Source organism: Trachypithecus francoisi, unplaced genomic scaffold (assembly GCF_009764315.1).
Source record: "Trachypithecus francoisi isolate TF-2019V2 unplaced genomic scaffold, Tfra_2.0 Lachesis_group12, whole genome shotgun sequence".
In the NCBI taxonomy this organism is placed as follows: domain Eukaryota; kingdom Metazoa; phylum Chordata; class Mammalia; order Primates; family Cercopithecidae; genus Trachypithecus; species Trachypithecus francoisi.
In genome coordinates, this window is record NW_022681457.1 from 906,979 (window position 1) to 930,605 (window position 23,627).

General features: G+C 54.3%; 1 protein-coding gene across 4 annotated transcripts; it reads left to right on the forward strand.

The window, feature by feature from the left end:
- Nucleotides 1-1,835: 1,835 nt before the first annotated feature.
- On the forward strand, nt 1,836-22,984 carry VASP (vasodilator stimulated phosphoprotein). 4 transcript variants are annotated; one of them, XM_033223689.1, is made up of 13 exons: nt 1,836-2,194; nt 12,975-13,146; nt 13,242-13,407; nt 17,051-17,135; nt 17,900-17,949; nt 18,066-18,307; nt 18,427-18,527; nt 19,380-19,431; nt 19,578-19,614; nt 19,831-19,876; nt 20,285-20,375; nt 21,940-21,997; nt 22,134-22,984. In XM_033223689.1, the coding sequence occupies exons 1-13, from the start codon at nt 2,190-2,192 to the stop codon at nt 22,169-22,171; spliced, it is 1,143 nt and encodes a 380-aa protein (XP_033079580.1). In that variant the 5' UTR covers nt 1,836-2,189; the 3' UTR covers nt 22,172-22,984. The 4 variants fall into 4 exon arrangements, with proteins under 4 accessions (XP_033079580.1, XP_033079582.1, XP_033079581.1 ...); XM_033223691.1 differs by having other exon boundaries at nt 19,581-19,614; XM_033223690.1 differs by having other exon boundaries at nt 18,430-18,527.
- Nucleotides 22,985-23,627: the final 643 nt, after the last annotated feature.

Below are 23,627 nucleotides of genomic sequence, written 5' to 3' on the forward strand. Positions count from 1 at the left end.
AAACAAACAAACAAACAGACAAAAAACCACGTTTGCTGACTGTTGCTGTAGTGTAAGTGGCACCCAGAAATACCACCCCTCCTATTTCACAGACGGGGAAGCTGAGACCCAGAGAGGAGAAAGTAGTTACCCAAGGTCACACAGAACTGGAGTTCTCATTCAGCTAGATAAGTTTGTTGAGTTGCTGAGCTGGGCCTGGCTGGGGCGAGTGAGCTCTGGAAATTGATTAAGTCAACTGGGTGCAGTGGCTCACACCTGTAATCCTAGCACTTTGGGAGACTGAGGAAGGTGGATCACCTGAGGTCATAAGTTCGAGACCAGCCTGGCCAACATGGTGAAATCACATCTCTACTAAAAATATAAAAATTAGCTGGGCTTGGTGGCCCGTGCCTGTAATCCCGGCTACTTAGGAGGCTGAGGCAGGAGAATTGCTTGAACCCAGGAGGGGGAGGTTACAGTGAGCCGAGATCATGCCAGTGCCCTCCAGCCTGGGCAACAGAGGGAGACTATATTTCAAAAAAAAAAAGAAAAAAGAAATTAAGTCGACCCCTTCTCCCAGACAGCTCAGCCTCAGGAGACACACTGAGAAACAGTGATAACGTCTGGGGATCAGGGCTCAAGATCTCCCAGAGTGGGGTGGAGAAGGGGAGGGGAATTAATGTCAGAGCTTGGCCTGAAAGGAGGAAGTGCTCTCCAGGTAAAGGAGGTCAGGACAACATCCAGACATGGGACTTGGCTTGGAAATACGCTGGAAAAGTGGATTCTCTCACCTAGTCAGCTAGCCCTGAGAATTGTTGGTTTTACACTCAGATCTTGGTGGCTTTCCGGGTTCTGGGGGCTCAGGCAAGAGGGTCATAGGCCAGATTCATTCCCTGTCTCCAGGCCTCAGTTTACCCATGTGTAAACGTGAAACTGATTTCCCAGGGCTCGGGCGCCTCACCCGGGCCAGGTGGCGCTCTACCCAAGGGGCGCGACCACATCAGTGACGTCACTCGGGGCGTGGCCGGCAAGACACGCTGCGGAAGCCTCGCAGGGTGTCTGGGCTCAGCCCGGAGCCAGCGTGTGGGGGCGGGGGCTCCGGGGAGGGTCTCCTCACCTCTGGGCCCTCCTGAGGGCTGGGATGATCCTGCTGTCCTCCGCAGGCGAAACTGAGTCAGAGCGGGGCGTACGTGGGTCGGAGACTTTACATACCCAAGAAGCCGGCGCCTCCTGCCCCCCTCCCCGGGCGAATGCCAGGCCCCCAACTCCGGCACTCCTCGCCAGTCCCCACCTCCACCCCCACCCCACCCCCGACCCTGCGGCTGTGAGTCAGCGGCCGACCGCGCCCCCTTGGCCCACTTCCTCCTCACCTTCCCGGGGCGGGCGGGGTGGGGTGAGAGGGGTGGGGCCCTACTCCCTCCACCTCCCCTTCCGCGCGGGTGGGGGGCTCGCCCCCTTAGTAACCCCTCCGAAATTGACAGAAGAGAGACGCTGGGGAGGGGCGGGGTTCCGAAGATGGGATTTCAGGGAGAAAATCTGAGACCACTTGCTTAACTGGAGGGTCCTCTTCGACCCCCAAAATTGAGCGGAGTACGAGATGGAGAAGTCGATGGGGAAAGAAATCGAGCCCCTTCCGAGACGCTCCTGAGAATTCCCACAGTGGAAGCGAACTAGGGAGCAAGGGAGGTCGCCTTCCCCTTCACCAAGCTTGCCCCTCCATGCGGTGGTGACTCCCAGGGTGTACCCCTGGACGACAACGTTGGGGAGAGGAGCAAGATCGCGGAAGCGAAGGGTGCCTAGTTGCCCTTTTAAGCGCCCTCCATCCCCTTGCCTGGAGGCGCGCGCGGCCCCTTTAAGGCGCGGGGCATTGTGGGTGCGGGGAGTGGAATTTTGGAACCAAATGTAACGAAGAGAAGTACAGTAGTAAGAGTAACAGTGTAGCCGCTGCCGGCAAGGGGGGCGCGTCGGGGAGCGGACGCCGCATCCCCTTTCTGCCGCAGGGACCTCTCATCAGACCGCCTGAGGGAAGCGGCGCCCGGAGACCCGCCCCGGCCGGGTCCACGTTCTACCCAGGAAGCTGGACTCTATGGGGCGGGACCCTGGGGGAGCCTGAGTCGAGCCCGGAGCCAGCCCCGAACCCCTGAACCTCCAGCCAGGGGCGCCCCGGGAGCAGCCAGTCCGTGGGCGCGCCGCCCGCCCGCCGATCAGCCATGAGGTGAGCCGGACCTGCCCCCCGACCCGTCCCCACCCGGGCGGGCTCCGCGCCCCGCCTTTGTCCCCCTCCCCCCCAGCTCGCTCCGGGCTGGAATTTGGGGACAGAGCCTTCGGAGCCTCGGATTTGGGCTGAATCCCCTAAGACAAGCTCCAAAACCGTCGATCACTTCTCCACGACTGACTTCCCAAGCTCGGGGGGTGGTGGCGGTGAGGTTCCCCTGGGAGCCCTCAAGATTTGGGGACGCTCGGAGGACTCCCGAATTGTTAAGACTTTTTTTCAGAGGACCTCAAAAGTTGGCAGCGACTCCCCGCAGGGATGCCAGGATTGAGGCAGGGCTCAGACTTTCCTCCCCCTCCCCCCAAACTTCAGCTCGAGGTCGGGGAAGGATTGTGGGGGACTGGTTTGGAAGACCCTGGGACTTGGAAGAGAGACTGAGACTCAGACCCTTGGTGTGCAGGGACCCCGTTTACGTGGTGCTGGAAAAAGTCTCCCCAAGTGAGACCGCGCTCCTGAACTTCGGGGGTACTTCTTAATCCCCTAAATTTTGGGGGGCACTTAGGTCTTCCTGTGGAAGAGGCTGGTGTGAACCGATCCAGGGACCCGGACGCAGCCTCGGGAGTCTGATGGGACTCCCCTCCCCCGTCGCTCCGCACGCAATCTGCTTAACAGGCAGTGCCTAGGACAGAGCGGGCGCTCGGAGCGGAGGGCGGCTCCCTGCCCCGGGCCATAAGGGCGGCCCGGCTCCCCCACCTGCGCGGCCCTGGGGAGGGAGGGGACGCAGCAGCTGGGGGAAGGGGGCCTTTGTCTTCCTGACTCACCTGTCGAGACAGCTGGTGTGGGGGGCGGGCACCGAGCGCTGTGGGCCGGCTGCCTTCCCCACCACGGCGCCTCCCCCATTGCTCACCGCCCCCCCCATCCATCCGGAGCCTTGGGGTTGGAGGAGGGGGAGCTGGAAAGCTTCAAGGTCATAGCCCTCTTCCCTAGGGACCCAGGCTTCCCAGATAATTCCAGCTATCTTCCCAGGAATTTAATCCTGGGGGCGGCGGCCCAAGGGACCCAGGGATTTGGTCTGGCCGGGGTCTCCCCCGAACTCCTGGACTCACCTGAGGGCGGGGCCAGTGTGGGCAGGGGGACCCAACCATCCTCCCATTCTCCCCTCCCCTGGCCCCCTATAATCTCTCCCATGGGGCCAGAGCCTGACAATACTATCTCCCTTCCTCCACTCTCTCTGGGACTTCCTGCCCCAAAGCCCCCAGCCTTAGCAGGGAGGCCCCTGGGGACGGCTGGGGATTAACCCCGTGGTGCCCACATCCCCCGCATTTCCTGAATCCCTGCCCTTTGACATCAGAGTGGCGCGGCATTCCTTTTTGTGACCACTAGAGAATCCCCCTCCCGCATTTCTTCCTTCTGATGTGAAAGGCATGGCTGGAAAATTTGGAGCAAGGAGGACACCCACAGATACCCTCAAGACTTCCTGCCTATCCGCTGCCCATTATAGCAACATCCCTTCCAAGTCCGCCCTGGAGAGGGGTCAGTTTAGGGAGCGTCGCTCTCTTCCTTCGCCCTCTTCCTCCGGGACTCTTCTCTCCCCTTGCCCCCCAGCCCCGCCCCTCCACCCCCCCTCGCGTTTCCGGTCCCAGGCTCGGTGGAAGGCGGATGGCGGATGTCCGAGTTAGTGCTGCCTCACTCACTGCAACCGTAAAAGGGCAGGAGTGGTGTCTGGGCCGGCCCCCTGCCCTCCCCACCACCACCACCACCACCACCAGCCCTGGAAGCCCTGGCCCTCCACAGGGCCCACCTCTTGCTGGGGCGGTGATCAAGCATCCCGCCTTGTGGGGGTGCTGGGGTGGGGTGCAGTGCAGAAGTGACCAGATGCCTGTCCCACCAGAAGGCCACTCCCACCTTTCCAGGGGTCTCCCCTGCAGGTGGTCACACCCGACTTGCTGGGCTGTGCCTCTTCTCCAAGGACAGCCAGGATTCAAAATCCATGCCCCTATTACCCAGCTGGGGAAACTGAGGCTCAAAGAGGAAAAGACATGGCCAAGATCCCTCAGAAATTCCTAGGCAATGTTGGAGGGGTGGAGGAACCTAGCATCCTCTGATTTCTGGCTGGTTTGGCTGGGGGACAGTCCTGGGGGCAGTTGGAAGAGAGGAGGTTAAGATGGAAAATTACAAAATATAGTTCTTTTTCTCCCAATTTGACAAATATTTGTTGAATGTCGGCTGTGTCCCGGACTGGAGCTGGGGTGCTGGGAAGACAGAGAAGCGAGGCAGAGGTCTAGAATCTCAGGGCAGAAGGGACTTGGGGAGAACTGGGGTCTATTTCTTTCTTCTTCTAATAATAGCTATTTTTATTTTTTTAAAAATAAGAGACCATTCGATCAAGCATCTATTTTATGTGGGGCATTTTTGTGCCTGACAGCAATTCTGGGGTTTTTTTTGCTCTTGTTGCCCAGGCTGGAGTGAAATGGCGCGATCTCAGCTCACTGCAACCTCCGCCTCCTGGTTTGAAGCAATTCTCCTGCCTCAACCTTCGAGTAGCTGGGACTACAGGTGCCTGCCACCATGCCCGGCTAAATTTTGTATTTTTAGTAGAGATGGGGTTTCACCATAATGGCCAGGCCGGTCTCAAACTCTTGACTTCAGGTGATCCACCCGCCTCGCCCTCCTAAAGTGCTATGATTACATATATCAGCTACCACACCTGACCCCTCACAGCAATTCTAACAATGGTACTATTACAGCCTTGTGGCCTCCCCACCCCAGTACTCAGTTTATAGATGGGGAAACTGAGGCACAGGAAAGTTAAGCAAGGTGCCTATTAAAGTCAAACAGGGGCGGGGCACGGTGGCTCATGCCTGTAATCTCAGCACTTTGGGAGGCCGAGGCGGGCGGATCACCAGGTCTGAAGATGGAGACCATCCTGGCTAACATGGTGAAACCCCGTCTCTACTAAAAATACAAAAAATTAGCCGGGCGTGGTGGCGGGCACCTGTAGTCCCACCTACTCGGGGAGGCTGAGATAGGAGAATGGCGTGAACCCGGGAAGCGGAGCTTGCAGTGAGCCAAGATTGCGCCACTGCACTCCAGCCTGGGCGACCGAGCGAGACTCCGTCTCAAAAAAAAAAATGTCAAACAGGACTAGGTGCTGCGGCTCATGCCTATAATCCTAACACTTTGGGAGGCCAAGGCAGGAGGATCACTTGAGTCCAGGAGTTTGAGAACAGCCTGGGCAATATGGTGTGACCCCGTCTCTATAAAATATACAAAAATTAGCTGGGTGTGGTGGCATGCACCTGTAGGTCCAGCTACTCTGGAGGCTGAGGTGAGAGGATCACTTGGAGGTTGAGGCCGCAATGAGTCGTATTCTTGCCACTGCACTCCAGCCTGGGTGACAAAGTAAGACCCTGTCTCAAAAAAAAAAAAAAAGAAAAATACAGATAACATGCTTTCTGTGTTCTCAATGAAGAAAAAGAAAAAAAAAACGGAACTTGCTTTCACTGTGAAAACACTTAAGATAATTCAGATAAGCTAAATGAAATGGAAGCTGCAACATTTATCTTGCTGTTCACTTATGGGAAACTGAGGCCCACCAGGAGGAAGGGACTAGAGTAGTCCGCACAGGCCCCAGAGAGTTGAGACCTGGTTCCTTACTTAGGGTTGCTAAGAAGATCTGTCGTTTGGAAGGATGGTGTATATGTATTCACAGGTTTTATGGTATAAGGAGGGCATGGGGTAAGTCTTGGGTTCGGGGGGCAGTGAAGGGAAGGGTAAGACTGTGGTCTGGAAGTTTTGTGAAAACCGGATTCACCGTGCTTGATTACCTCCGGTGATGGGAAACTGTCTCTTTCATGTGGAGCGTGTACCAAGTTAGAGGTCCTGCGTTTAGGGCTTTTTGTCCAATATATCTTTTAATCCTTACAATGAACCCAGTGAGTTATTGTTTCCAGGGCTGGCAACTGAGTTTCAAAGAGGCAAAGCCACACAACAAAGAGGCAACTTGAACGGTCTTTTCATCCGCCATGTGCTAGAGTTTTCCAAAATGTGGGGACTTGCAGGGAGGAGTGAGTCCTGGGCTGACTGGAACATTAAGGCGCTCTCATGTCCAATGGAGGATTCTAGACTTCAGGAGAACACTGGAAACAGGCAGACCTCATTTCCATCTCACAGCCCCGGCACTCCCGTTTTATAGCTATGGGATTTTCTGTTCCAGCTTTTGTGTAGTTTACAGTTTTATTTATTGAACTTAAGTAGTGAATTAGGTTTTTATAGGGAATTTCAACCCATGATAAGAAAAGAAATAATAAGCAGTTTGAAATACTTATTGAAATTATTGAAATGGTGGCTGGGCCTGGTGGCTCATGCCTGTAATCCCAGCACTTTGGGAGGTCAAGGCAGGCAGATCACCTGAGGTCAGGAGTTTGAGATCAGCCTTGCCAATGTGGCAAACGCCCAAACCCCGTCCCTACTAAAAATACAAACATTAGCCTGGCATGGTGGCACACGCTTATAATCCCAGATACTCAGGAGGCTGAGGCAGGAGAATTGCTTGAACCTGGGAGGTGGAGGCTGCAGTAAACCGAGATTACGCCACTGCCAGCCTGGGCGCAGAGTGAGACTCTGTCTCAAAAGATAAATGGTGCAAAATATTTGTTTCCTCCCTCCCCAGTCCCTGAGTTTCCCACAATGGAAGCAGCCACAGTTAGTGTCTTGGGAAACAGTCTCTGCATATATGACCCCTCTGGGTACAGATGTATTTATATGTTCCTCACTGTTTTTTTTTTTTTTTGAGATGGAGTCTTGCTCTGTCTGTCGCCCAGGCTGGAGTGCAGTGGCGCGATCTCAGTTCGCTGCAACTTCCACCTCCCAGGTTCAAGCGATATTCCTGCCTCAGCCTCCTGAGTAGCTGGGATTACAGGCATGCGCCACCACATCCAGCTAATTTTTGTATTTTTAGTAGAGACAGGGTTTCACCATGTTATTCAGGCTGGTCTCAAACTCCTGACCTCAAGACATCTGCCCGCTTCAGCCACCCAAAGTGCTGGGATTACAGCGTGAGCCACTGCTCCTGGCCTACCTTTCTTTTGAGACGGAATCTTGCTCTGTCTCTGTTGCCCAGACTGGAGTGCAGTGGTGCAATCTTGGCTTACTGCAAGCTCGGCCTCCTGGGTTCACGCCATTCTCCTGCCTCAGCCTCCGAAGTTGCTGGGACTACTACAGGCGCCTGCAACCACGCCTGGCTAATTTTTTTTGTATTTTTTTAGTAGAGACGGGGTTTCACCATGTTAGCCAGGATGGTCTCGATCTCCTGACCTCGTGATCCACCCGCCTTGGCCTCCCAAAGTGCTGGGATTACAGGTGTGAGCCACCCCGCCCAGCCTGCTTTTTGTTTGTTTGTTTTTTGAGACAGAGTCTGGCTCTGTCCCCCAGGCTAGGGTGCAGTGGTGCAATCTTGGCTCACTGCAACATTTGCCTCCCGGGATCACATGATCCTCCTGCCTGAGCCTCCCAAGTAGCTGGGATTACAGGCCTCTGCCACCGCGCCTGGCTAATTTTTTGTATTTTTGGTAGAGACAGTGTTTCACTATGTTGCCCAGACTGGTCTCAAACTCCTGACCTTGTGATCTGCCCGCCTCAGCCTCCCAAAGTGCTGGGATTATAGGCATGAGCCACTGCGCCCGACCCTTTTTTTCTTTTCTTTTTAAAGCCTCTGATCAACACTACCTTGTACTTTGGCTTTTACAAATTTCAATTTAGCTCTGCTTCTTCATCTTTAAATGAAGATAAGAACTTGTGGGAACTTGGTTTCAACCATGAGCCCCTCTGCTTACTTGCTGTGTGATCTGGGGCAAGTGCCTTCACTCCTCTGTGCCTGCAGTTCCCTCTTGTCAAAAGGGTGAGCGTCAGAGCCTATCCCATGAGGTTGTAGAGCCGTGCAGCAGGGAAATTGGTGTCCAGCACCAAGAAGAGTGTCTGGGACCCAGGCTGACTGAGAAATGTTCGGTGCCCTTGGTAGAAGTTTGCCTTTTTTTGAGAGAGAGTCTCGCTCTGTCGCCTAAGCTGGAGGGCAAGTGGCCTGAACATGGCTCACTGCAGCCGTATCCTCTTGGACTCAAGCAATGCTCCTGCCTCAGCCTCCTGAATAGCTGGGACTACAGGCAAGTGCCACCACATCCAGTTAATTTTAAAATTTTTTGTACAGACAGAGGTCACCATCTTGCCTAAGCCAGTCTCTCTCCTCTCTCTTTTTTTTTTTTGAGACAGAGTCTCGATCTGTCTCCCAGACTCCCAGGCTGGAGTACAGTGGTCCGATCTCGGCTCACTGCAACCGCCTCCTGGGTTCGAGCGATTCCCCTGCCTCAGCCTCCCGGATAGCTGGGATTACAGGCATGAGCTACCATGCCTGGCTAAGTTTTGTATTTTTAGTAGGCATAGGGTTTCACCATGTTGGCCAGGCTGGTCTCGAACTCTTGACCTCAAGAGAGCCACCTGCTTTGGCCTCCCAGAGTGCTGGGATTACAGGCATGAGCCACTGCACCGGGCCTTCCCAAGCCAATCTCGAACTCTTCAGCTCAAGTGATCCTCCTGCCTCAGCCTCCCAAAATGCTGGGATTACAGGCATGAGCCATCTCCCTTGGCCAAAGTTTGCCCTTTTTTACAGATGTTTAGTAACTATTGAGTCACTACTATGTGTTGGGTGCCATTCTAGGTTCTGGGGACACAGCAGTGAACAATTGGGACACAAATGTCTGCCTTTTTGGTAGCAGAGACAGACAAATATTGTGTTGGGCAGGGGTCACTGCTGTGCAGCAGGGGATGAAAAGGAGAGAAGTGTTTCCAGCTAAGGGAGTGAGGGATGGCTTCTCAGAAGGGGTGACATCTAAGGAGAGACCTGAAAGTGGGGAGAGGCTAGGCCTGAGGAAGAAGCAGCACACAGGCCTGAGGCAGGAATGTGTCTGGCCTGCAGGAAGAGCAGCATGGGGGTAGGAGGCATAGGGTCTGGAACAGAGTCCCCAAGGGACAGTGGAGCGGGAAGACATGAGATCTGAGGACACACAGATCATGGAGGCCCTGGAGAGAACTTGGTGTTGATTCTGTAGGAGCCTGGAGCTTTCAAGAAGAGGAAGGGACATTCCACGTTGTGGGTTTTTGTTAGTTAGTTTTGTTTTTTAGAGATGGGGTCTTGCTATGTTGCCCAGGCTGGTCTTGAACTTCTGGGCTCAAGCAATCCTCCCTCCTCGGCCTCTCAAAGTGCTGAGATTACTGGTGTGAGCCGCTATTCCTGGCCCTACCTTGTGTTTTAACAGGATCCTTCTGTTACAGTGGGGACAGTGTGCCCTGGAGAGGGGCAAGACCACCCCTTCGTCACCCAGCAGGTGCCTCGTTCTCCGGCCAGTCCAGAGCCTCAGCAGGGCAGGGCCGCCTGGGAGAGCAAAGTGCAGCCAGGGCGGGGCAGCGGCAGCCCCGGGCTCCCGGCCAGAGTGTGCCCTGGGTGTGGGTGGCAGGTGTGGGTGAGGCCGAGGCCTTAACCCTGCCCTGCCAGGGGCAGCAGGAGCCAGAAACAGCCCCCGAGGCTGTGCTTGTCTGGAAAGGGCACCTGGTGTTTGGGTGGGGCTCACGCAGTTCCCCGGGGTTAGGGCTTGGGAGCCTGAATTCACATCTTCACTCTCTTCCTCACTAGCTGTGTGACTGTGGGCAAGTCACTCAACCTGTCTGGGCCTCTGGTCCTCACCTGCAAAATTAGGATGAAAGAGTGGCTCTCTGGATAAGCTGCAGTGAGAATTAAATGAGTGACTTTGGGGGAGGGTTTAGGGCCCCTGATCCTCCCGAAATGTCTGGTAAGAGGGGGATGGCACAATTATGTAAATCCGAGGGTCCCTACCCCAGGTTCCTACCCACAGCTGAGTCTGTCTAGGGACTTTCTCTGCCCTGACTTCCCAGCGTCAGTGTCACACCCAGCCCCCAGCCCTCCTGGAGACAGAGGCTTTGCAGGGGGGGTCTAATTTCTCTCCCCGGAAACCTCTGACCACCAACTTCCCCATTTCAGGAAAAAGCCCATTGGGGGGGTGTGGGGGGAGACCAGTGCTTCTCCTTCCCCTGTGTGACCTTGGGCAAGTCACTTCCTGTTTGAGTTCCTGCGTAGGCCTGCGGTTCCTCACTGGGAGAGAGGGGATAGAACCTCCAGAGGGACTGGTGGGAGGGTCCTGAGGGTTGTAGCTGTCCTGGGCCCCAGTGGTGCCCATGAGACGGAGGTGGACAGTTACTGAGCTCTCGGTGTGTGCTGAGCGCTATACCAAGCCCTTAGCTTTTTTTTTTTGAGATGGAGTTTCGCTCTGTCGCCCAGGCTGGAGTGCAATGGCGTGATCTCAGCTCACTGCAACCTCCACCTCTTGGGTTCAAGCGATTCTCCTGAGTCAGCCTCCTAAGTAGCTCAGAATACACCATGCCCAGCTAATCTTTGTACGTTTTTGTAGAGACACGATTTCACCGTGTTGCCCAGGCTGGTCTCGAACACCTGAGCTCAAGTGATCCCTTCGCCTCGGCTTCCCAAAGTGCTGCGATTACAGGCGTGAGCCACCACACCCGGCTATACCAGGCACTTTAGGTGCCCAGGTTCATGTGCCCCTCCCCCACTGCCCTGGCGCTGGGGACTGTCATTTTCCCAGTTCACAGGCAAGAAGCGTTCTTGAGTGGGAAGGTCATGTGCCTGAGTCACATGAAGTAGGTGGCTCAGTGGGGATTTGAACCCAGGTCTGGGGATATCAGCTCCTGAACTCTGCACCAGTTTACTGACACCTCCCCCCCAGGCTGAGTCAGACGCTGCCTTTTGCAGGAAGTCCTGCCCGACTCTCCAGGCTGGGGCAGGCGTTCCTTCAGGGCACCACCAGACCCTGGGCTCCTTGGTCCTATCCCTGGGTTGGTACTGTCTGGGGACAGCTGTGTCTCCCACACTGGACTGTGAGCCCCAGGAGGGTGGTGCCGGGGCTGTCTGGGTCACTTCTGTGTCTTCATCCCCAGCCCCACCCAACAAGGGCCAGACACAGAGCAGGGAGTATCTGGGGAATGGCCGCTAGTGCCCTGGGAAGCCAGGCGATGGGTGGGCAGCGGGAAGTCCCTTTTGAGGAAGAGCTCAGAGGTCTGGGATGGATCCCCAACCTGCTGCAGGCCTCACACTTCCCCTTCCAAGTCTCAGCTTCTTCCTGAGCAGGCAGTGGTGGCGTGGGGGCGTGTCCAAGCCTCCTGGTAGAGATAGGGAAACTGAGGCCAGGCAGGGGCTGGTCCCTAGTGCAACTCTGGGCTCTTGGCCTCCTTCTGGCCCCTCTGTCTTCCCTCATGCCCTCGCTCTGCTAACCTGCATCCCTCCCCGCCGGCGTTGGCCTCAGCCTCTTACACCTCTCAGCCTATCTCTCCATCTTTATCTTTTTTTTTTTTTTGAGACAGTCTCACTTGTCGCCCAGGCTGGAGTGCCGTGGTGTGATCTTGGCTCACTGCAAGCTCCACCTCCCAGGTTCACGCCATTCTGCCTCAGCCTCCTGAGTAGTTGAGACTATAGGCGCCCGCCACCACGCCCGGCTAATTTTTTGTATTTTTTATAGAGATGGGGTTTCACCTTGTTAGCCAGGATGGTCTCCTGACCTCGTGATCCGTCCGCCTCGGCCTCCCAAAGTGCTGGAATTACAAGCATGAGCCACCGTGCCTGGCCTCCATATTTATCTTTTCCTTCTTGTTAGTTTTGTTGTGTCGTGTTTTTTATTTTTCATTAAAAAATTTTTTTTGTAGTCTGGGTATGGTGGTTCACCCCTGTAATCCCAGCACTTTGGGGGGCCTGAGGCAAATGGACCACTTGAGCCCAGGAGTTCGAGACCAGCCTGGCCAACACGGTGAAACCCTGTTTCTACTAAAAATACAAAAAATTAGCTGGGCTTGGTGGTGCATGCCTGTGATCCCAGCTACTCACGTGGCTGAGGCAGGAGAATGGCTTGAACCTGGGAGGCAGAGGTTTTGGTGAGCCAAGATCATGTCACTGCATTGCAGCCTGGGTGACAGAGTGAGACGCTGTCTTAAAAATAAAAAAATAAAAAATAAATTTGTTGGGTGTGGTGGTACATGCTTGTAGTCCCAGCTACTTGGGAGGCTGAGGTGGGAGGATCAATTGAGCTCAGGAGATCGAGGCCACATTCCAGCCTGGGTGACACAGCAAGACTCTGTCTCGAAAACAAAACTAAAACTAAAAATAATTAGTATTAGAGATGGGGGTCTCACTGTGTTGCCCAGGCTGGTCTGAAATGCTTGGGCTTAAGTGATCCTCCTGCCTCAGCCTCCAAAGTGCTGAGACTACAGGTGTGAGACACCATGCCAAGACCATCTTGATCTCTTTCTGTGTCTTTCTGCCTTTTCCTCCAGGTCCCCTGTCTGCCCATCCTTTTTCCCCACCCCTCCCCTATCTGTTCATCTGTCTGTCTGTCTGCCTTTCAGTCTGTCTCTCTCCCCTTTGTCAACCCAACTCTCCCTTTCCCACCTCTCTCTGCATCTGTCTCTTCCACTTCCAGTTTCTCCCTCCCCGTGTCTGTCTTATGTCTTATTTGTGTGTTTGCCTGTCTCTCCTGGTCTGATTTTCTCTCATGATCTCCCTCCCCGCTCTCTTTCTGTCCACCCGGCTCCTGCCTCCCTCTGTGTCTCACTATCTTCCTTCCATACTCTGTCTTTGTCCCTTGGAATCTCCCAGGGAGACCCAGATGAGAAGGTGACCGGCCCCTCTCCCTTTTCCTTCTGCCTGCAGCGAAACTGTCATCTGTTCCAGCCGGGCCACTGTGATGCTTTATGATGACGGCAATAAGCGATGGCTCCCTGCTGGCACAGGTCCCCAGGCCTTCAGCCGCGTCCAGATCTACCACAACCCCACGGCCAATTCCTTTCGCGTCGTAGGCCGGAAGATGCAGCCCGATCAGCAGGTGCAGCTTCCCGCAGGCCCCTCTCTGCGGGCTCAGCCCCTACCTGCCCCACCCCTGCGCCTGCCACCCCTCACCCCCCTTTCCCCTCCCACCAGGTGGTCATCAACTGTTCCATCGTCCGGGGAGTCAAGTATAATCAGGCCACCCCCAACTTCCATCAGTGGCGCGATGCCCGCCAGGTCTGGGGCCTCAACTTTGGCAGCAAGGAGGATGCGGCCCAGTTTGCCGCTGGCATGGCCAGTGCCCTAGAGGCGTTGGAAGGTCAGAAACAGCGGTGGGCAGTGGGTGGGCAAAGGGGACCACTGAATGCGGCTGTGTGGCCTCAGGCTGCCGGTTTACCACTCTGGGACTTTGTTTACTCATCAGTAAAATGGAGCGAATTCATTGCTATCATGGAAAATTATCATGAGGATTTTGTGCATTCCAGTGTGCCTGTGCGCACCTATGTATAAAATGCATGATTGGCCCAGTGTGGTGGCTCATGCCTGTAATCTCAGCACTTTGGGAGGCCGAGGCAGGTGGATTACCTGAGGTCAGGAGTTCAAGACCAGCCTGCCCAACATGGTGAAATTGCGTCTCTACTAAAATACAAAAATTAGCTGGGCGTGGTGGCGGGCACCTGAAATCCCGGCTACTTGGGAGGCTGAGGCACGAGAAGCACTTGAACCCAGGAGGTGGAGGTTGCAGTGAGCTGAGATCGTGCCACTGTGCACTTCAGCCTGGCGACAAAGCAAGACTCCTTCTCAAAAAGAAAACAAACACAAAAAAAATGCACGATTACTCAGGGATCAGTACTCCATGAACTTTACACACTCCCGGCAAACCACCTCCCAGATCAAGACATAGGTAGGTACCACCCCAGAAACAGGATCTCGCTCTGTTGCCCAGGCTGGTGTGCACTGGCACACTCATGGCTCTCTGCAGCCTCTACCTCCTGGGCTCAAGTGATCCTCTTGCCTCAGCCTCCTAAGTAGCTGGGAATACAGGTGTGCACCACCATACCTGGCTCTTTTTTTGAGACAGAGTCTTGCTCTGTTGCCCAGGCTGGAGCGCAGTGGTGTAACCTCAGCTCACTGCAACCTCCACTTCCTGGCTTCGAGTGATTCTCCTGAGGGACAAGAGCGAGACTTCATCCCAGGAAAAAAAGAGCCTCCTGGGTAGCTGGGATTACAGGCATGCGCCACCATGCCCAGCTATTTTTTTGTATTTTGTTTTTATTTTTATTTATTTATTTTTTTGAGACAGAGTCTCGCTCTGTCGCCCAGGCTGGAGTGCAGTGGCGTGATCTCGCCTCACTGCAACTGCCGCCTCCCGGGTTCGAGCGATTCTCCTGCCCTAGCCTTCCGAATAGCTGGGACTACAGGCGTGAGCCACCACACCCGGGTAATTTTTTGTATCCTTAGTAGAGACAGGGTTTCACCACGTTAGCCAGGATGGTCTCGATCTCTTGACCTTGTGATCTGCCCACCTAGGCCTCCCAGAGTGTTGGGATTACAGGTGTGAGCCACCACGCCCGGCCTTTGTGTTTTTAGTAGACAAGGGGTTTCACCATATTGGCCAGGCTGGTTTGGAACTCCTGGCCTCAAGTGATCCACCTGCCTCTGCCTCCCAAAGTGCTGGGATTATAAGTGTGAGCCACCACGCCCAGCCACCTGGATCATTTCAAAATTTTTTTTTTACTTTTTGTGGAGATGGTCTACAGGCTGGTCTCAAACTCCTGGGCTCAAGTGATCCTCCCACTTTAGCTTCCTAAAGTGCTGGGATTACAGGCATGAGCCACTACACCCAGCCCAGTTGCTTTTCTTTCTTTCTTTCTTTTTTTTTTTTTTTTGAGCCAGAGTCTCGCTCTGCTGCCCAGGCTGGAGTGCAGTGGCCAGATCTCAGCTAACTGCAAGCTCCGCCTCCCGGGTTCACGCCATTCTCCTGCCTCAGCCTCCCGAGTAGCTGGGACTACAGGCGCCCGCCACCTCGACCGGCTAGTTTTTTGTATTTTTTTTTAGTAGAGACGGGGTTTCACTGTATTAGCCAGGATGGTCTCGATCTCCTGATCTCGTGATCCGCCCGTCTTGGCCTCCCAAAGTGCTGGGATTACAGGCTTGAGCCACCGCGCCCGGCCTCTTTTTTTTCTTTTTTTCTTTTTTTGATACGGAGTCTCACTCTGTCTCAGGCTGGAGTGCAGTGGTGTGATCTCGGTTCACTGCAACCTCCGCCTCCTGGGTTTAAGCAATTTTGCCTCAGCCTCCCGAGTAGATGGAACCACAGGTGCATACCACCATGCCTGGCTAATTTTTGTAGTTTTAGTAGAGATGGGGTTTCGCCATGTTGGCCAGGCTGATCTCGAATTCCTGACCTCAGGTTATCCACTCGCCTTGGCCTCCCAAAGTGCTGAGATTACAGGCGCAAGCCACGCACCCAGCCTGGTCGCTATTTCTTAAACCTTAACATGCACGTGAATCACCTGGGGATCTGGTTACAGTGCAGGCTCCGGTGCAAGTGGGCTAGGGAGACTGAGACTCTGCATTCTCACAAGTGCCCTGGTGATACCGAAGCTGCTGGTCCGCGGACATGGTGATACCGAGGCTGCTGGTCCGCGGACGTGACTGAGTAGCGAGGTTTTAGGTGACTGCAGTGCATCTGGCCTGGAATCACTGCTGTGGAACTGAAAGTCACCAAATGCAGCGGTGTTTGCTTTGTGGGGCAATTTCTGTGCTAGTGCAGAAGGGGTTTGCTCCTCTGGGGCACACAGAAAAATACAGTGCGCTTCAGTGTAGTCATCTGTAAAATGGGGCTAATTCTTGTTAATTCATAGCCAATTCAATTCAGGTGAGTGCTGGGGCCAGCGGCCTGGAGGTAGGTGAGGAAGAAGCTCTTTACCTTTCCAGGTTCTTAGGTAAGGTCCAAGTGGCTGTGACAGTGGTTAAGAACTGGCTAGGGCCCAGGTGCAGTGGCTCATGCCTGTAATCCCAACACTTTGGGATGCTGAGGCGAGTGGATCACTTGCGGTCAGGAGTTCAAGACCAGCCTAGCCAATATGGTGAAACCTCGTCTCTACTGAAAATAGAAAAATTAGCCAGAAGTGGTGGCAGGTGCCTGTAATCCCAGCTACTCAGGAGGCTGAGGCAGGAGAAACTCTTGAACCCGGGAGGCGGAGGTTGCGGCGAGCTGAGATCACACCATTGCACTCCAGCCTGGGAGACAAGAGCGAGACTTCATCTCAAAAAAAAAAGGAGCTGGCCAGGTGCAGTGGCTCATGTCTGTAATCCCCGAACTTTGAGAGGCCGAGGTGGTTGGATAGCTTGAGCTCAGGCATTTGAGACTAGCAGGTGGTTGGATAGCTTGAGCTCAGGCATTTGAGACTAGCCTGGGTAACACAGCAAAATCCCATCTGTACAAAAAAATAAATGATTAGCCAGGCGTGGTGAAATGTAGTCCCAGCTACTCGGGAGGCTGAGGTTGGAGGATCACCTGAGCCTGGGGAGACTGAGGCTGTGGTGAGCCGTGATTGCGCCACTGCACTCCAGCCTGGGTGACAGTGAGACTCTGTCTCGAAACAAACCAACAGTAGTTAAAAGCCTGGCTGCTGGAATCAGCCTGAATTCAAGTCTTGTTCCTGCACATTCCAACCTGGAGAACTTTGGGGCAAGTGACTGTCCCCTGGGCCTTAGCTTCTCCTGTCACTGGGACATCACAATAGCACCTGCCTTAGGGCAACTCAGGCCAGGGAGGCTGGTGCTGCCTTACCTCCCAAGGTGGGTCCTCCTGGGCCTGGAGCCTCAGGGCCTCAGGAAGGAGGAAGTGAGTGCCCTGGGCAGGATTCCTGGGAGGCCTGGGAGAGCAAGGGAAACGCTAAGGGCTGGGCAGAGTTCCGGGACTGACTCCTGGCCCTTTCTCTCTCACCTTCTAGGAGGTGGGCCCCCTCCACCCCCAGCACCTCCCACCTGGTCAGTCCCGAACGGTCCTTCCCCAGAGGAGATGGAGCAGCAGAAAAGGTGGGGCTGGGCCCTGGGTGGGGAACCTTAGCCGTGGCCAGAGTTCCATATGTTCTGGAACCCTTGACTCCTAGAGTTCAGAACCCAGCCAACTTGCAGTTTTCAGAATGTTCAAGAAATTTCTGACACTCAGAGTTGCAGAACCTCCTGGTCCCTGCAGATTCCTGGAAATCAGAATATGGTGGGTGAAAGAATCTCGTGGCTGGGCGTGGTGACTCACGCCTGTAATCCTAGCACTCTGGGAGGCTGAGGCAGGCAGATCACCTGAGGTCAGGAGTTTGAGACCAGCCTGGCCAACATGGTGAAATCCCGTCTCGACTACAGATACAAACATTAGCCGGGCATGGTGGCGCCCGTGCCTGTAATCCTAGCTCGGGAGGCTGAAGCAGGAGAATCACTTGAACCTGGGAGGCGGGGGTTGCAGTAAAGGCAAGATCGAGCCACTGTACTCTACCCTGGGTGACAGAGTGAGACTCTGTCTCAAAAAAAAAAAAAAAATCTTGGGCATTTTGTAATTCGGGTGTTCCTGACAGTTTAGTGACTGAGATCTTGCATTCAGATCTCTCCCTGTCGCTGCCCTGCCCTCCATTCCCCCCACTCTCACCCAGCCCCATTATTGGTTCCCTAGGGGAGGAAGGCTTGGGTGAGGATTAGGAGCCAGCGTCCCTGGAGACCTCTGAGAGAGAGGATGGAGGTCGCTGCCCCCTTTGCTGGCCATCCTTAGGGCCCTGATTGATGGCAGCTCCCTTGCCTCCCCCTCACAGGCAGCAGTCCGGCCCGTCGGAGCACCTAGAGCGCCGGGTCTCCAATGCAGGTGATGCTCAAATGGCTTTGGGAGTTGGGAGGGGGCCTCCCTGGAGGAAGAGACTAGCTGGACAGTGAAGAATGAAGCTTCTCTTTCAGCTGCCCCCTTTTCTGTGTTTGTTTCAGGAGGCCCACCTGCTCCCCCAGCTGGGGGTCCACCCCCACCACCAGGACCTCCCCCTCCTCCAGGTCCCCCCCCACCCCCAGGTTTGCCCTCCTCAGGGGTCCCAGCTGCAGCACATGGAGCAGGGGGAGGGCCACCCCCTGCACCCCCTCTTCCGGCAGCACAGGGTCCTGGTGGTGGGGGAGCTGGGGCCCCAGGCCTGGCCGCAGCTATTGCTGGAGCCAAACTCAGGAAAGTCAGCAAGGTGAGGGGCCGGGAGAGGTGGGCAGGGGGCAACAGGGCTTTTATGGGGGATGAGGCCAGGGCTGCCAGCGGTGTCATAGGCCTGCCCCTAAAGCTCCTGCCCCTTTTAAATTTCTCCAGCAGGAGGAGGCCTCAGGGGGGCCCACAGCTCCCAAAGCTGAGAGTGGTCGAAGCGGAGGTGGGGGACTCATGGAAGAGATGAACGCCATGCTGGCCCGGAGGTGAGCCTGAGCCTGGGACCCCCGAGTCAACTGGAGATTCCAGTTCAGTAGGGCCCAGTCAGGGGAGGGCTCCGATTCCTGTTTGGTTTGTTTCTTCTGGTGAATGTTCCCCACTCTGATAACCAGGTTTGGGATATAATGGTGGGGTTTATCATTTCCTGAAATGGCTGAGGCTTGCAACCACCTAGGTAGCCTGTAGAATGTTCTGAAACCCAGAATTCTAGAACCGTAGGAGATCCTGCCTTGGAATTCTGGGAACTCAGATTCCTGCAATCTCAGTGTTCTAACACAGCAGTGCTCCACCCTCGGAATCTTACTATTCCCTAATATAAGAATCATAGAACCTTCTCCACCCTGATTATAGAACCGCAGTCTCTTGAATTTATTTTTTTCTTTTTCTTTCTTTCTTTCTTTTTTTTTTTTTTTTTTTGAGATGGAGTCTGTCACCCAGGCTGGAGTGCAGTGGTAAGATCTCAGCCCACTGCAACCTCTGCCTCCAGGGTTCAAGCAATTCTCCTGCCTCAGCCTCCTGAGTAGCTGGGATTACAGGCATGAGCCACCACGCCTGGCTAATTTTTGTATTTTTAGTAGACTCAGAGTTTCACCATGTTGGCCAGGCTGATCTTGAACTCTCGACCTCAAGAGATCCGCCTGCTTCAGCCTCCCAAAGTGCTGGGATTACAGGCGAGAGCCACTGCGCCCACCACAATCTCTTCAATTTCTAAAACTAGACTTTCCTTAGGTTTTCTGAGTTCCAGAATTCTATGCCCTAGCATCTACGTTTCTAGAACTCACCTCGGAATGGGATGGGTTGGGTTACAGAGCATGTGTTTTTGCTTTTCTCTCCTGCAGAAGGAAAGCCACACAGGTTGGGGAGAAAACCCCCAAGGATGAATCTGCTAATGTAAGTCAGGGGCTCTTCTTGCCCTTCACCTCTTAGGCCGGACCATGAGGGTAGGGATAGTGGGGGTGTGTGGGGTTTGAACCTGAAAGAGGAAATGCGCAGAGGTGCGGCAGGGGCTGGCTCATGGCAGTTTTATTTCCTACCAGCAGGAGGAGCCAGAGGCCAGAGTCCCGGCCCAGAGTGGTGAGTGAGTGCCCAGTCCAGCCACAGGAACTACAAATCCCAGAATGCCCTGTTCTCACATGTTAAGTGCCTTCACGGGAGAGTCAGGGCGATGGTGCTGGGGATTGTAGTCTCCTGAGATGGGGCTTTTAACAGGGGCTGATGAGGTTGGGGAGTAAGATTGATTGGGGGGCAATCTTTTGTCCCTGATCTTTCTGATTTGTTGCCTATCCCCAGAATCTGTACGGAGACCCTGGGAGAAGAACAGCACAACCTTGCCAAGGTAGGCCACTGGTACTGGGGCCCTTGGGGAGGTCAAGACGGGCAGATCGCTTGAGCCCAGGAGTTCAAGACCAGCCTGGGCAACATGGCGAGACCCCAACTCTACAAAAATTAGCCAAGCGTGGTGGCACTTACCTGTGGTCCCAGCTACTCGGGAGGCTAAGGTGGGAGGATCACTTGAGCCCAGGAAGTCAAGGCCACAGCCAGCCGCCATCGTGCCTACACTCCAGCCTGGGAAACAGAATGTGACGGTCTCAAAACAAAACAAAAAAAACAACTGGGGACCTCAAAATACTTGGACTTGCCCAATTTATAAGGCGGAACTCAGTGTGATCCCTGGAATAGGAGGTGGGGAAGCAGGTCCTCTTTTTAATTTCATTGCTCTCCCAAACCACACCAACTCCCCCAGGATGAAGTCATCTTCTTCGGTGACCACTTCCGAGACCCACCCCTGCACGCCCAGCTCCAGCGATGACTCGGACCTACAGAGGGTGAAACAGGTAACTTGGAGGGGAGGTTGGGAACCACAGCAAGAGAGTTCTAGGTCTGGCCCCTGCCGCGGGCGTGCCGTATGATCCTAGATAACATCTCAGAAACCTCAGGTTTCCAATCTGACAAATGGAGAGGCTGGATTGGATCAAGGATGACCCAGACCCCACGCCCCCTTTTCTGGCGCCTGTGACAGACATTATTAATCTGTCACCACGCTCATTCCCGATGAGTGCCTTGAATCCTTTCCACACATTGACCCAGCTGTCCGTCACCAATTGGAGTTGGCAGGAGGCTGGAACGCACTTGCCAACCTTGGTACTGGATGTTCTCCAGTACTTTTCCGGCTCCAAGGATCCAGAATTCTCCCCTAGAATCCTCCAGTCACTCTGCGACCTTGACAGCGATGTCATGGTGTCCAGGTAGGGGTGGGTCTCAAACCTACTCCCTCTGGCTTTTCCATCAACAAGAAAGAGGGGACTCTGGCAGGGCACGGTGGCTCATGTCTGTAATTTCAGCACATTGAGAGGCTGAGGTGGGAGCATTGCTTGAGGTCAAGAGCTTGAGACCAACCTGGGACAACATCGGGAGACCCCATCTCTAAAAATAACGTTTAAAAATTACCTGACTCCACCGGGCGCGGTGGCTCACGCCTTTAATCCCAGCACTTTGGGAGGCGGAGGCGGGCAGATCACGAGGTCAGGAGATCGATACCACGGTGAAACCCCGTCTCTACTAAAAATACAAAAAAACTAGCCGGGCGCAGTGGTGGGTGCCTGTAGTCCCAGCTACTCAGGAGGCTGAGGCAGGAGAATGGCGTGAACCCAGGAGGCGGAGCTTGCAGTGAGCCGAGATGGCGCCAGTGCACTCTAGCCTGGGCGACAGAGCGAGACTCCATCTCAGGAAAAAAAAAAAAAATTACCTGAGAAGGCCAGGTGCATGCCTGTAATCCCAGCACTTTGGGAGGCCGAGGTGAGTGGATCACCTGAGGTCAGGTTGAAGACCAGCCTGGCCAACATGGTGAAACCCCATCTCTGCTAAAAATACAAAAATTAGGCAGGGCGTGGTGGCTCACAGCCATAATCCCAGCAGTTTGGAAGGCTGATGGGAAAGGATCACCTGAAGTCAAAAGTTCGAGACCAGCCTGGCCAACATGGTGAAACCCTGTCTCTACTAAAAATACAAAAATTAGCTGGGCCTGGTCGGGGGCACCTGTAATCCAGTTATTTGGGAGGCTGAGGCAGGAGAATCGCTTGAACCCGGGAGCCAGAGGTTGCAGTGAGATGAGATTGGGCCACTGCACTCCAGCCTGGGCGACAGGGAGACTCTCTCAAAAAAAAAAGAAAAAGTTACCTGATTGTGGCGGCAGGTGCCTGTGGTCCCAGCTACTTGGGAGGCTAAGGCAGGAGGATTGCCTGAGCCTGGGAAGTTGAGGCTGCAATGAGCTGTGATCGTGCCATTGCACCCTAGCCTGGGCAACAGAGCAAGTCCCCGTCTCAAAAAGTAAAAGAAGGGGTATTCGTTCCTGCAAGTCCCAGTACCCACTCATGATTAGTTGTACCCCATTAATTTCAGGAGCTTCTGGAAGAGGTGAAGAAGGAATTGCAGAAAGTGAAAGAGGAAATCATTGAAGGTGAGGTGGTTTGGTTTGGTTTGGTTCTTAAACATTTACTTATTTCGGAGGCATCATGTCCCTGGGCAAGAGCCCTGATTTGGAAGGGAGGAGGCAGAGACTCTGCCCCTGACCTCTGCTCCTTGTTTCCTTCCAGCCTTTGTCCAGGAGCTGAGGAAGCGGGGTTCTCCCTGACCACAGGAACGGACCCAGAAGACCCGCTTCTCCTTTCTGCACACCCCGCCTGTCACCCTGCTTTCCCTGCCTCTACTTGACTTGGAATTGGCTGAAGACTACACAGGAATGCATCGTTCCCACTCCCCATCCCACTTGGAAAACTCCAAGGGGGCGTGGCTTCCTTGCTCACACTCACACTGGCTGCTGATTGGCTGGGGAGGCCCCCGCCCTTTTCTCCCTTTGGTCCTTCCCCTCTGCCATCCCCTTGGGGCCGGTTCCTCTGCTGGGGATGCACCAATGAACCCCACAGGAAGGGGGAAGGAAGGAGGGAATTTCACATTCCCTTGTTCTAGATTCACTTTAACGCTTAATGCCTTCAAAGTTTTGTTTTTTTAAGAAAAAAAATATATATATATATTTGGGTTTTGGGGGAAAAGGGAAATTTTTTTTTCTCTTTGGTTTTGATAAAATGGGGTGTGGGAGTTTTTAAATGCTATAGCCCCGGGCTTACCCCATTTGGGGCAGCTATTTAAGGGGAGGCGATGTCTCACCGGGCTGGGGGGTGCCTCCCCCCACCCCAGGGACTCCCCTTCTCTCTGGCTCCTCCCCCTTTTCTATGAGGAATTAAGATGCTGTAACTTTTTGGAACCTCAGTTTTTTGATTTTTTATTTGGGTAGGTTTTGGGGTCCAGGTCATATTTTTACCCCTTGGAGAAAATAAGATGAGAGAGAAAGGAAAAGGGGAGGAAACTTCTCCCCTCCCACCTTCACCTTTAGCTTCTTGAAAATGGGCCCCTGCAGAATAAATCTGCCAGTTTTTATAAATGCTAAGATCTCTGGAGTGATTTGAAGGGCTGTTCTGATGGGGATGGAGGCGTGCTCGGCCCCCGGTGCCTCTCCAGGAAGATTTGGTCCTCTACTGAGAACCCCTGCCTCCGCCCAGGAATCCACGTTCCCCTCATCTTCCTTCCCACCCTGCACATTGTACCTGCTCCCACATCCTCAGGCCGCAGCCAGGATGATCTCTGGCCCCTCCAGCCTCCCTCCTCATGCCCCTTAGGAGGCCATTTCCTCCCCATCCCATCCTGCCCTTCACCACCCTGGGGGGAGGAGGGGCAGAAGAAGCCTCACTTTGTGTGGCCTTGGGCAAGTCCATTTACTTACCCCAGGCCTCAGTTTCTGATTTGGGAAAGGGCTCATAAGATGATTCTCTGCCTCCACTCTGCCACTCTCCAAACTTCTTTCCTTTTTTTTTTTTTTTTTTTTTTTTAATGTGTGGGGTCTTGCTCTTTCACCCAGGCCAGAGTGTAGTGGCAGGATCACAGCTCACTGCAGCCTTGAACTCCTGGGCTCAAGGGATCCTCCTGCCTTAGCCTCCGAAGTAGCTGGGACTACAGGCGCTTGCTACGACGCCCAGCTAATATTTTTATTTTTCATAGAGATGTGGTCTTGCTATGTTGCCCAGACTGGTCTC

What these genes read in the sequence shown, in the direction of transcription:
- VASP (XM_033223689.1), top strand. An exon ending in AGATGCAGCCCGATCAGCAG is followed by an intron (nt 13,147 to 13,241) that starts GTGCAGCTTCCC and finishes CCCTCCCACCAG; the next exon opens with GTGGTCATCAACTGTTCCAT. An exon ending in AACGCCATGCTGGCCCGGAG is followed by an intron (nt 18,528 to 19,379) that starts GTGAGCCTGAGC and finishes TCTCTCCTGCAG; the next exon opens with AAGGAAAGCCACACAGGTTG.